The 12,373-nt window shown below is 34.1% G+C and overlaps 2 protein-coding genes across 2 annotated transcripts; both read right to left on the bottom strand.

Annotated features, from left to right (window-relative positions):
* Positions 1-335: 335 nt before the first annotated feature.
* On the bottom strand, positions 336-1,593 carry LOC123006186 (pancreatic triacylglycerol lipase-like). The gene is made up of 3 exons (XM_044400471.1): positions 1,504-1,593; positions 519-1,434; positions 336-468 (listed from the first exon to the last, which is right to left on the bottom strand). Exons 1-3 carry the CDS (start codon positions 1,556-1,558, stop codon positions 411-413), a joined length of 1,029 nt encoding a protein of 342 aa, XP_044256406.1. The 5' UTR covers positions 1,559-1,593; the 3' UTR covers positions 336-410.
* Positions 1,594-1,656: 63 nt separating this feature from the next.
* Positions 1,657-3,239, bottom strand: LOC123006695. The gene is made up of 4 exons (XM_044401375.1): positions 3,200-3,239; positions 3,057-3,146; positions 2,921-3,010; positions 1,657-2,871 (listed from the first exon to the last, which is right to left on the bottom strand). The coding sequence occupies exons 1-4, from the start codon at positions 3,237-3,239 to the stop codon at positions 2,684-2,686; spliced, it is 408 nt and encodes a 135-aa protein (XP_044257310.1). The 3' UTR covers positions 1,657-2,683.
* Positions 3,240-12,373: the final 9,134 nt, after the last annotated feature.

Raw genomic sequence — 12,373 nt, 5'->3', positions numbered from 1 at the left:
ATTATCATTATTAAAGGAATGAATAAACTTCTAAACAACCTAGCTTATTTTTTTTATTTTTATGCATTATGTGTTTCGATAACTATCTTATTGTTTCAAAATTTTAAGATGCTTTGTGTTTCTAATTACATATTTTTAAACAAACAAATATCCTAATTACAAGACAAAAAAAGCAAATAAATTGACCAACTGGAGATCACATCATTTACTCACAAAAAAGACGAAAAAATGAACGTTATTTCATTTCAGTAAGCAAATTTTTTTTAGTTTCGTTTCGTACAATCTAAGTAAAAAACGGTAATATCCAATAGTGTGAAGAGTAAAAAAAATATACATATATATAAACTGTTTATTTAGAAATTTTGTATTTTTGAACAAATACAGTAATATAATTTTTTAAATTAAGTAAATTAATATAGTCCGAAGGGTTGCTGCGAATTAGTCTGCAAATAGTAATCACCAAGGTTTCTGAAAAATCTCAATAAAATTATTGCTACTTTATAAAAAAAACTACCAACCTTGTTGGGATGCTAAGTTGTCCCATGACAGCCTTAGGATTATCTGCGCAACGTCCTTTCTTAAAGTCCTTATAATCCGAACAAAGTACTCCCTCAAAAACAGGCCCCCTACTGAAAGCCTCAGCCAAGTACAAATAGGCCTTGCTGTGGGCACAAGTACCCGCTAAGTCCAACCCACACCCAGGTTGCGACATCCCCCCATTGGGGTAATAATCAACATCCCCAATCGAGCTGGCAAAACCTAGCAAATTGCCATTGGTGTGTATAATTTGGACAAACTTCCCATCGGAGATATCCAACCGATTTTCGGGATGTTTGAGCGAGAAGAGAGGTCCCGCAGGATCAAGTCCTATGATATGGTTGACTTTTTCCTGGGTTGTAGCTCCAGCACTACCAACGACATGAGCCCCGAGACTGTGCCCAATCAAAACGAAGCTGGACCCGTCCAAACCGTAGGCATTTTGGATTTTTGTGATAAAATTACCGACAAATTCTCCAACTGGAACTACGGAGTTTTTGGCGGAAAGATAGAATTTGTTAGCGGGGCCGCTCCAGTCAATAATAAATAAATTTACATCGTGATGGGTGAAAATTGTTTGTCTGATGTGAGTGTTGACAGCGGAGTTGCGGTTATTGTTCCAGCCGTGGGCAACGAAAACTGTCAATTTTTTAGGGTCAAAATGGGACTTGGCAAGTCTATCCACATTTCCGTTTGTGATAATGTCAGGGTAGTCTTGATTTTGTCTCGTGTAGAGGTCATACTCGACGTCCGATTGGACTACTTTTAGTTGGACTTCTTCAGGATCGATGGCCATCAAGTCAATTTCTTCATATTGACCGTTTTGATTTTCAATATAAATGTACCTTTTGAATTCCGGGTTGTTTTCTTCGACTACGTAACGTCGAACTGGCTCCACTTGCGGAGAAGAATAAAATTATTCACTGATTTGGGCAAAAAATGCTTCAAAAAAATTATTACACTTACCAGGACCTGTGAGAGCAAAGGGGAATAAAACAAGAAGAGTTGTGAAGAGTTTCATCTTGACTGAATTTTTTGTCAAACTTTGAGTATCTTTATAATTTATATATATTATTGTTATCAGTCAAAATCTGATAAAAAATTGCTTATTGTAATTTAATTATCTAATTGTTTGTGACAATTTAATCTCAAAGGATTTAAAAAGAACGTTGTGACTTTTGCCATTGAACTCTCCCTGTGTCGAAATACCGAAATTTTAATCTATTTATTTTGCCATAAATGTGTTGTTTTGTAATTACGATGACAAAATAGCAAAATTTTTTTATTTGAGTGAAACAGTGGAATGCATTGTTCATGTTGTTGTTGTAATTAAATAAAATGAAATTTACATTTTGAAATATTTATTTGGATGAACCTTAATGCGGAAGCCAATAAAAATAGAGTTTCATTCAAAACGTGCCTAAAAAAGAATAGGTACTTGACGTTATCTTAAGTTTCCATAGATCGTGTAAACAAATGTATATTTTCTTTAAACAAAGCTAGATTAAAAGGAATTATAGGAATTTTGTTCGTATTTAGCAAAATAACTACAATGTTCTCGAAAACATGAACTTTAATCGATTTTTAAAATAATGTTTACATCAGTTAATAGAAAATAATGTAGATAAGTAACATTTATAATTTATGTCTTTATGTAGAACAACTGATATTTCAACTCGTTTCGTTTCAATAGAAAACACGGAATAATGAAACAGCAAGCTTTTATCTTGGAAATATAAGCATTTGAGCTTATATTTCCCATATTTTTACTTTTTTTAAAATTGCTTATTGTCATTGTTAACACTTTGTGATTTATCGTTTATGGTCAATTGTGATAGTTGAGTAATAGTAAATACCAATCAAACTTGAAAATAGGCCGAGTTTGGTGCGTGCAAACATTTGTTTCGAGGCAAAGCTTGCATTTCATGTGTGTACATACAAGGTTTTTTGATTGTCCTGTTTTTATTAAAATTAGTTTCAACGCAGGCAAATCGGTCATTGTTAAAATAATGGAATAATCTTTATAAATCCGCGTTGCAAAACAAGGGAAATAATTTTAGTCTGGCTTTTGTTTGCGATAAGTGTGGTGGATTAGAATAGTATCGTTTTGTTGCACAATGTTCATTAGTTCAGCCGGAATAAAAAATCAGTATATGTTGGGGCTTGCAATGAGATTGCCTCCGGCGTATGCGAGACAGGGCACTTTCAGAATGGGCACTGGTCCAATCCTAACTTCGGAACAGACTTGGGCATTGTCTTTATCTATATGTATGCGATTGAAAGCCCAACATGCCGGAGGAAAAACGGGCGCACAGATCGGAAAATTTCCCGAGTCTACAACAATTTAACACTGATCGATTTTCGAAACTGAAAATGGACATACTTATTTTGGTCTTATAAACGGATTCTCCGTTTGCCAGAAAATTCAAATCCAGTTCGAAATTATGCGGGTCGTAGATCGCCTCCAAACAAGCTAAGAAATCACAATAAAGCTCTCATTTGCGCAAAAATTATTTTACCATTGTTCTGAATCGCGGGGATTGAGCCACAACAAATGCAAGTCAGGCCTGAACACTGACACGATTCTGCAATTGTAGCACTTTTAGTATCTGAAAAATAAATAGATAATTTTTTTTTAAAGTTAGATTCGAAAAATCTTTACAATAAATTAATGACAGGATTAGGCCACTCAAAACTAACATGTTGAACAGTGAATTGAATAAGAGGATAATTTAATTTGGTCAATCGCAAATGAATAATAGAGTAATAATAAAAATGTTACTAGGAAATTTATAATTGCTATTATTTTCATTAAGTGGAAAGTCATGCAATGCAATAATACGACATCGCATGTTATTAACAATTTAATCTGAATTGGGATTATATTAAAACCATATAAAGCATAACACATATTTCCTCTCACTAACTATATCGTCGACACAATACACATATGAAATATTTCACTTCATGTGTAAGTAACAATTTATTGAATTAAGAACAGTTTTTATTTGCGTTGCATTTCACAAACAAAACGAAAATCGGCTATATGTAAATCATTGACATCTCTCCCATCAATGCAAATCCAACAAGACAGATCGAAGGAAAAATTGTGATAGGGGCATTTTGATAACAAGGAATTGATGCTTGTCAACGAAAATATTCACCCTAATGGTTGGAAGACTAAAGAATGGAACGCTTTTTTTTGTATTTTTAATTAAAAAAAAGAGAAAAAAATCTGTGGTGAGTTTTTTGGATCGTAACGGAGGTTGCGATTAAAATGGGGTGTCAAATTGTTGATTAATGGGCTGAATATTGGACACGTCGATGGCAAATGTCTCGGTTTAATTTAGGAAGTTGATTTTCGTAGGTAAATCAAGATAAAGAAATAATGGAGGCATTCTGTGGATCGTCCTATAATTACTACAGTGTCAAGCTCTAGGGTTTGTCAGTGTGACAAGGGAGGTCTTATCTACGTTATCAACAGCGGTGTGGTGAATTAATTAAAGGAACTTGTGACACCATTAGTCACTTAACGTTACCCTGGACTGTCTACAAATAGATAGACTAGCTGATTTACAGTTGTACATGTGGGGTAACAGTTCAGCCCTACAATGTTCTCGCACCTTTACACCACCTTTACATCGAAATTTTCACTTTGATGAAAATTTATCAAACCGGAAAAAGGGTTGACAACTACAGAACCAACTCAAACATTCAAAACCCAGACACATTCACGTTTCACTTTTTGTCACCCATAAAACAAAGTCACAGCCAACAAGTGAAATAACATTAGCCCTTTCAAACCACATTAAACATACAAATTTGGAGCTTTTTTCACCCTTGGATTTGTTTAAGATTTGCATTTGCAAAACAACAACTAATACTGTGATTTATTTTCTCCTCGATTGGAAACGAAAGTCGATTTAAACCTTTCATCAAATCGATAATTAATGACCGAAAAAGGTTGGTGCAAGAACCTTGGAGAGGCCCCTGCTGGGCCCTCGGACAAGTCCACTGATATACGGTCATAATTAATAATCCCACTGTGTGCTAGAAAAATTTCAGCATTTCCGGATTTTTGCATAGTGGGAATTTCTCTCGTATCTTAATTAGGAATGTTAAGTCGCTTATAACATCCAATTATGAAAAGTTAAATGTGAGAGCAGTTGTAAAATAGCTTGCGAGAGAAAGACTGTGTGGGCTGAAAAGGCGCCATGCGGAGTCGAACAGGTGATAATAGCTGACCGATCTATGTCCGTAATATAATCGTTCATTCGGTGACATTTTAACAAATATCTTACCGGTTTAAAAATAAATTTGTTCGTAGTAGTCAGCAATGCAATTATGACTTTTAAATTTGCATTCTCAAAATAAATTTCAATTGGATGGTTAATTGTTGGTTAAATGTTTCCACAGTCTCGAATGAAGCAATTTTGATTGCATTCGCTATTTAGGCAATCTGTCGTTAAATAACTCGTTTATAACAACGCAAAACTTCAATATTATTTTTACTTGTTTCACTATAATTCAATCGGCAAACATTTTGTCAAAACATTTGTCTATCGCGTTGTGACAACAACAAAATGAGCACGTTTTGCTATACTAATTATTAACATTATTCGTGATTTAATGAAACTTCTCTCATTTTTTTCTTTCCTAATTAGGTCAATTTACTTAACGTTGCTTCTGATTGTGCAAATGCAGTTGAGAAATGTTATTCGGTTTGAGAATACAAGTAAACGAAATTATAGAATTTTGTGTTTGTGTTAGCTGCATATACCTGGAACGTCTTCTCTCCGCATTATCATTATTTTTAGGCAAAAAGCTTTTAATGTACTTTGCAGTTGGTTTTAAACAAACACTAAGACAAACATGAGAAGGTTTTGTCATCACTACTTAGACATGTGTCTTCACAGTTTTGTTTCAAAATCAAATATCTCTAGAAAAGGAATGAGAAGACACAGTGGAACAGTGCTTTTCCATCGTGTTGAAAAAAATCTTACTCTATTTTTCTCTTTGCAAACAAAGAACTAGGTAGAAACGAAAAGTTGCTATATAAAATGATTACCTTCCTTGCTATTTCGTATTCTCGGTGATCAACTTTGTAGATATTTAATCACCCACTCTTCTTTTGGCCTTTATCTCCATTAAATGCATTTAGACACTTCAATTATTTGAAACGGCTGAAACAAAGAGGAATTAATAGACAATCGATACAAAGTGATTCGACGTTTTTAATAACAGAGTAACGACTTATATTACAGTGAAAATTTTTAACAAACCAGAAAACTGTCGTCGATTCTTTTTAACGGTCCAACGGTTTTTTAAAGAGATCGTCCTTTAAGTGAACCCTTTTAGAAGACGTCGAATTTCGTGTATCCAATAAACGTTTACTGTAATTGGTCAAAGAGATAATCATTGGAATAGAGGAAGAATCTTGAATAAGCAGGTTTGGTGTATAACGCAAATTATTCTTCTGATGTATCGACAAAATTTTTAATAAAAATGGGGGATTTAGCCTGCAGTATTCCTATTGTTGTTTTATTTAGCTGAATGATTAATTATTGATTTTAATCAACAAATTTGTTACTGAATGAAGTGTTGATTTAACGTTCACTAGTGGAAGTAATCTAAATAGCATCAGTACAAAACAAACTTGCGTTTTGTTATTATCGTTATATGGAGATAAAATCAAAATGTTTTCATAAGTTGTATAAATAATGCAACGATTTTATACGATTTTTTGACAGAAATGTGAAAGTAATTTTCCTTGTGAAAGTTTGAGTCCAGTTTGTCTGGACATTCGGTTCCGTTATGAATATTATAGCAAGTTTCTTGTTGTTCTCGTTGATGTGGTTTTAGTTTTTGGCTCCGAAATGGTAATATTTTGATCGTTTGTGAACTTGCAGTCGAATGTTTGTAGAGTTATTGGTACTTGATTCTATACTGAGCTAATATAACATAATGTGTGTACAGTATGAAATTGATACGTGATCAATAATATTTCCTTTGGGGTACCAGAATCGAGTAAGACACGGCTTCTGATACGGGACTGTTTACTTAGGATAATTTAAGTACATGAATAAATAAATGTGAATTAAAAACAGCATTTGTTTGTATATCACTGTTCACGTGTCAGAAAGGCTTTAGTTTTTCGATCGAGCGAACCACACTCCGCTATCCTGCCAATAAGTAATAAAATATGCACTTCTGACTCCTACGTGTTCCTGTCTTTGTTTAGAAGTTCTTTGTCATGGCGCCCGCCATATCCACATGTGATTTGTTGGTTTCGTATCGACGCTTCCATAGCACCAATTTTATCAGGTGATGGTAAAAGGGTAGTTTGCATTGTAAATAAACGATATGACCAATCAATTTAGTCCAAGGGTTGATCGCGGATCCATTTCAATTGGGATATTATTGCTTCACCTAAGGCTTTACTACAACTGAGACGACAGGGGAAATGCTCGACTACACACGTCGTACGAATGTCGACTCAGGGACGGCTCCAACTTCACAGAATCACCGCAACACTCACCTTTTTATATCACAATAACAATGCAAATCGAAATTATTACCTGCGCCAGCAAAAACAAAAAACTGATCAAAATATCGCTTCCACTTTTGAATATTGCAGCTAGAGGTGGCTCAACAGTGATGGTGTTTCACCACTCTGGATTTGTCTGTTGCTTCATGAGGTCGTTATTTCGGACTTACCGCCCACGTTATGATCAAAATTCTGAAATATTTCCCGTGCAAAATGCCTCGTTTGTGTATATCCGTTGTATGCTGCACTTTCTTGGAGCCGCCGACACGGCTTCTCCCTGCTCCTCGATGATTTGTACAGTGTGGGCAGGATGGAAAGTAGTACATTATGAAGTAAGTAAATTACACATAAAAATAGTCATGGGAATCATGTCGGGATCAACAAAGTGGCAGTAATTTGGTCATTGTGATTGAAATTTGAATTGTAGTAAATTGTATTGATAGTACTTGTTAGCGGTAATACTTTACAACGGTTGGATAGAGCTTTCGCATGTATTGGAATACAAGTAATAGCCGCTTTTTCGCTGTCAATTACATTGTTCGTTTACGGCCACAGTTGTGAGGACATAATAACAGGTTGCACACACTGCCTATTACCGATGATTGATTCAACACAAAAGGAATCCCACTCGTTCTAATATTTAAGACGTCTGTAGTTGCCATTCGTGAAGCTGTCGGCTGTTATTAATTACAGGAGTGGTTCGGAAGACCACTGATTTCGTGCACCCACTTGATCGGTTATTGTAACTCAAGTCATACACAATTCAATATTGTGGCAATTCTCTTACTAACGAGACCTGACGATTACAAAGCCTGAATTTATGATTGTGTGACATAACACATTTGTAAAGTTCTAATATAATTTATGAATCAAGTTCATGAATCTAATGCTGGCGGCGTAATTCATTTCTATAAAGCGAATAAATAACCACCGTTTTGAACCCGTTCTATTGTCACAATCAACCACAAATACAACATCACTGACCAAAGACACGCCCACTTCAACCACCAACTTCTACTCTCTCGATTATTCCCGAAGAGATTTTTTTTTCTATTACTATTGTACTCTTTTGAAACCTTGGGATAATACATGATACGCCTTGCATCAGAAATCATCTTAATTGCGTCGAACTAATGTTTATAGGCATTTAACTTAACGATCGGTTCAAGAAGGAGGGGCCGTTAACAGTAGCTCCTACTTTCATTAATATTTTCAACAACTTCATTACACACCACAGTCTACATCCCTCCTTCCTGTCAAACTGTTGCGCAACTTTTGAGAAATGTTTTACCATTGCACAATTCTAATTATAACCTGCCTACCAAAAATTCATAAAAAATTTACTTCAAAGACACCGCTGAATATTTTTACAGAAGATAGATGTATGACCATTCCGAGAAACACACTGTACTAATAACCTACTCTACAGGGGGCGTAAGGATACTCATACAAAAAAAAAATATTTCGTCTTTACTCTCTTTGTCTAGCAAGCGCCACCCTTGCTTCAAAAATGTGCATTTTTGAGTGGCATTAGTACGTAATTCGCAAGCTAAGTAACTCATAAATGTCATCGTAATAACAGTATACAATACACGCTAGATCTTACGACTTGTTCCATAAATATTCCTTGTGCAATTAAATAGATTTCTCAGTTGGAGCTTCGATTTTTGTGCACAGTTTGATTTTCCATTATTTGACGAGCTAACTGCAGTAGCAGCAGTGATTTTCCTAATTGCGTTGAGTAATAACTGAAATAACAATTCTTCCCAAGTGTAAATAAAGGTTTTCAAACAGAAGCTAGTTAGAGTACCATATACATCAGCGTGATTTACATTATATTTCGGTTTACATGCAGAATTCCCACGACTCTCACTTTATAGGTAAAATAAACATGGGTGGAAGTATTTACCAATTTGTGCCTAGCCTTATCGAAAAGGAAGTTCGGCATTCGCAGATTTACCAAATACTGCATTAAAACAACTAAACATACACTATAAAATTCGGACAATGGAGGAATATTGACACTGCTATAAATTTCTACGTTTTCAAATATTTCCAAGACAGTCAAATATGTGCGTTTAGAGGTTTCCGATCTCAAAAAGGGGCCACAACGATTTATTCATACGATATTAACACCCTAAATCACGAGGCAATTTTCTCGTTTTTATTAAAATAAATTTAATAAAAATCATTATTTTGCATGACACTGCAGCTTTAATGTGTACAAAATATGAAATTTTATTCAACAATAATTAATATAGTAATTAGTTTTAAATTGTATTTTATTTCAGTTGTTCAGTATAGCTATTTTCGTATAAATATTATTTTGTTGGGTTTTATTAATGATATTAATATTTATTATCAATGTGTACTGTTTAAGGTTTAATGCATGTATTTATGGGTAGGTAGGTATATAATGTCATACATAAAAGTAAAACAAGGGTTTATAACTTTACATTTTAGAAAAAGAAACAATAACATAATTCAGCTTTAGTGTAATTTATTGAACATTTTGTGTGCAGCTATTGATTGAGAAAGAAATCTCAATCGTAAATTGAATTTCCGCGATGTCAATCAAAGCGTGTGCATGTAGTAATAAATAAAGTGCAATTACGTCTCGGAGAAGTTTAAATTGTTATTTTATTATATGTTAATGTGGTGTTAATGTTTGTAATGATAAATAATGAACATGATTTTACGTTGTGATTTTTTAAATGGGAGTGCATTTAACGGAGATAACACATTAAATGAAGTAATATGTCATGCAATTAGAATTCTGGTATAAAATCATAATTAATGTAATTATCATTAATTAAGTTTGCTGAATCAAAAGTGTGACAATTTATCAGGATGCAATCTGTGCGAGTTGAGTTCAGAACATGTTTCCGCTTTATTAAAATTGATTGAGTATTTTCATCTTGAGATTGAATTATCCGAAAAAGTCCAATGAGTGGGCTATTGTTGGGAGATTCCTGGCATAGTTTTGGAAACGACAATTAAGTGTATTGGACGGGGTACTTGTAATAATTCCAAATATAGTAAAGTTGGTAGTTTGAAAGATCACACCTTAACATTCGATATTCATGAACAGGGCTTTGTAAACACGTACTATAATGCCCACACAAGTCAGCACTGACAAATAGGATCACCACCAAGTTCTTGTCACGAGGATGAACCGTTCAATTTTTATTCGAAAGCTTTCCACAATTATGCTTTTAGATTATTTTTATGGTGCAATTAAAACAAGATATATTATTATGGACAGTTTTGACAAGTGGATGGCTATAACACATATCAACAGGCGCTTTTACTACAGCTAATCTTAAAAAATTTAATATCGTCCCCTCCCTTAAAAACTCCTAATGTATCAATCAATTACAGAAGAAGCGTTTGAGCTTCGTTGCCACACGAAAGTGGACTGTAGACATATCATTACTTTTTATATCGATTAATACTAATTGAGCAAGATTAATAGTTGTTGGGTACGCGCAATGAAAAACTCGGACAAGGTAATGACTCCAATACGACTTGTTCCATCCGATCCTCATTTTTCATCTTAAGAAATCTATAATTTGTATTCAGTACGATTACCTGTGACAAATACGAATTCTTTTACTGTAAACTTCTGCGCACAAAAAATCAAAATAGTCGACTTTCAATGGTCAAATTAAATCAGTTCAGTTTGCGTTTAAATCAACCGTGACTAATCGATAAATGCTAATAGAACAGTAAAACTCCACTTCCAATAGTTGATTAGACAGGACGAAGGAGCTTTGAGTAAGGATACGCGCACTACGCTGGAAAGATAATTATAGCAATGTTACCAGTGCACTGTTAACGTACTTATTTCCTACCGCTTTATGGCACGAATGAAATTTTTATACAAATTATATTAAAATCGATAAGTACTTTGTAATGAAACCGAATTATCACTTAAAATGTATAATTATAATCGATTAATTAAAAGCTAGAGCTAATAATACTAAAGCTCTAAAAGCTGCAGTTTATTGCTTCTAAATTAGTTAGAAACCCTTTAATTCAATACCTATTAACATTACTGCTTAAAATGGTGTGATCACGCTCATTACAGGGAAAAATTTATTACGCCGTTACCCCGTCACCAGTAATTTCAATTTTTATTTGACACAATACAGAAACAATAAAAACACAAAAACACACACAAAATAAATTTTTCTAACAATTCACTTGACAGTCGAAATTGGCACTTGAATCTTTATTGATCTTGCACCTGAAAACTCAGCCGAGATTGTATTGTGTGGTAATTTATTCAATTAGAGGAAGGTATGACGTGTAAGTACAGTGCTATTGTATGACTGCAAACTACTACGATGAATTAAATTTAATAACGAAATTGTAGGGTATTGTCTGACAAATACCCTACGAAAACATAGAAATTTCAAATTAATTGGAATTAGGAATTATTTGGAAATCGTTAAGTTTAATTGCTTAATTTAAGACGCCCACGACCATCAAGCCCTCCACTGATAGAGATATTGTGTGAATCCTACTAGAAAGATATAAAAGAAGTTGCCAAGTCATGACCAAAGTTCAAAAGTAAACACAGTCCTACCACTTCGGTTCTTGGTTATTTGAAAGGTTGGAAGAGGGTTGGGTACCTACGCTTTGTGTGTGTTAAAAATTCAGCCATAAGGTTACAAAGCCGGCTAAATATTTAATTAAAATAGATAATGCGGTTCTCGTTAATTTGCCGCTAACATTTGTATACCATACAGTATGACCGAGGTTGCATAATTGTACATAATTTACTAAATTACGTCATAGAATACTTGACAATGATTTACCTGTTTAGGCCCTTTGAAATATTTACTACTGTAATTTGCGCTGAATTATTAAACTATAAAACGCTTGTTAACATCTATTAATTTACTGGGTAACACGTATTTAGTCTATTTGGTCGCACTAAAACCACAACTAATTTAATTCAAGTCGGAACTACTTGTACTGGTAAGTGATCACACCTCACATATGCAGATTTAAGGTCGAACGAAACAAAAGTAGGAAAATGACCGGAAATGCCACACGGAGTTTCTACAATAATATTTATGCGGCATTTCAGCCACTTTGTTGCATCGAATTCAACGAATAAGGAAGCCACAAGTTATTAGCTTCCTTATTTATTTGACGTCCATGTACAATAAAATATTTGTGTGGGTCAACTAATCGTAAAATTGTACGTACATGTATGGTTAATAAATAGAAGAGGATTTAAAGTGGACCTCTGCGGAATTCTTTAGAAAAAATGCGTGT

The sequence above is a fragment of the Tribolium madens genome, unplaced genomic scaffold, assembly GCF_015345945.1.
Source record: "Tribolium madens isolate multiple individuals breed KSU strain unplaced genomic scaffold, Tmad_KSU_1.1 Scaffold_2;HRSCAF=44;Tcas5.2_LGX, whole genome shotgun sequence".
NCBI classification, from domain to species: domain Eukaryota; kingdom Metazoa; phylum Arthropoda; class Insecta; order Coleoptera; family Tenebrionidae; genus Tribolium; species Tribolium madens.
The sequence above is the reverse complement of the archived record's forward strand: the minus strand, read 5'-3'. Positions and strand labels throughout refer to the sequence as shown.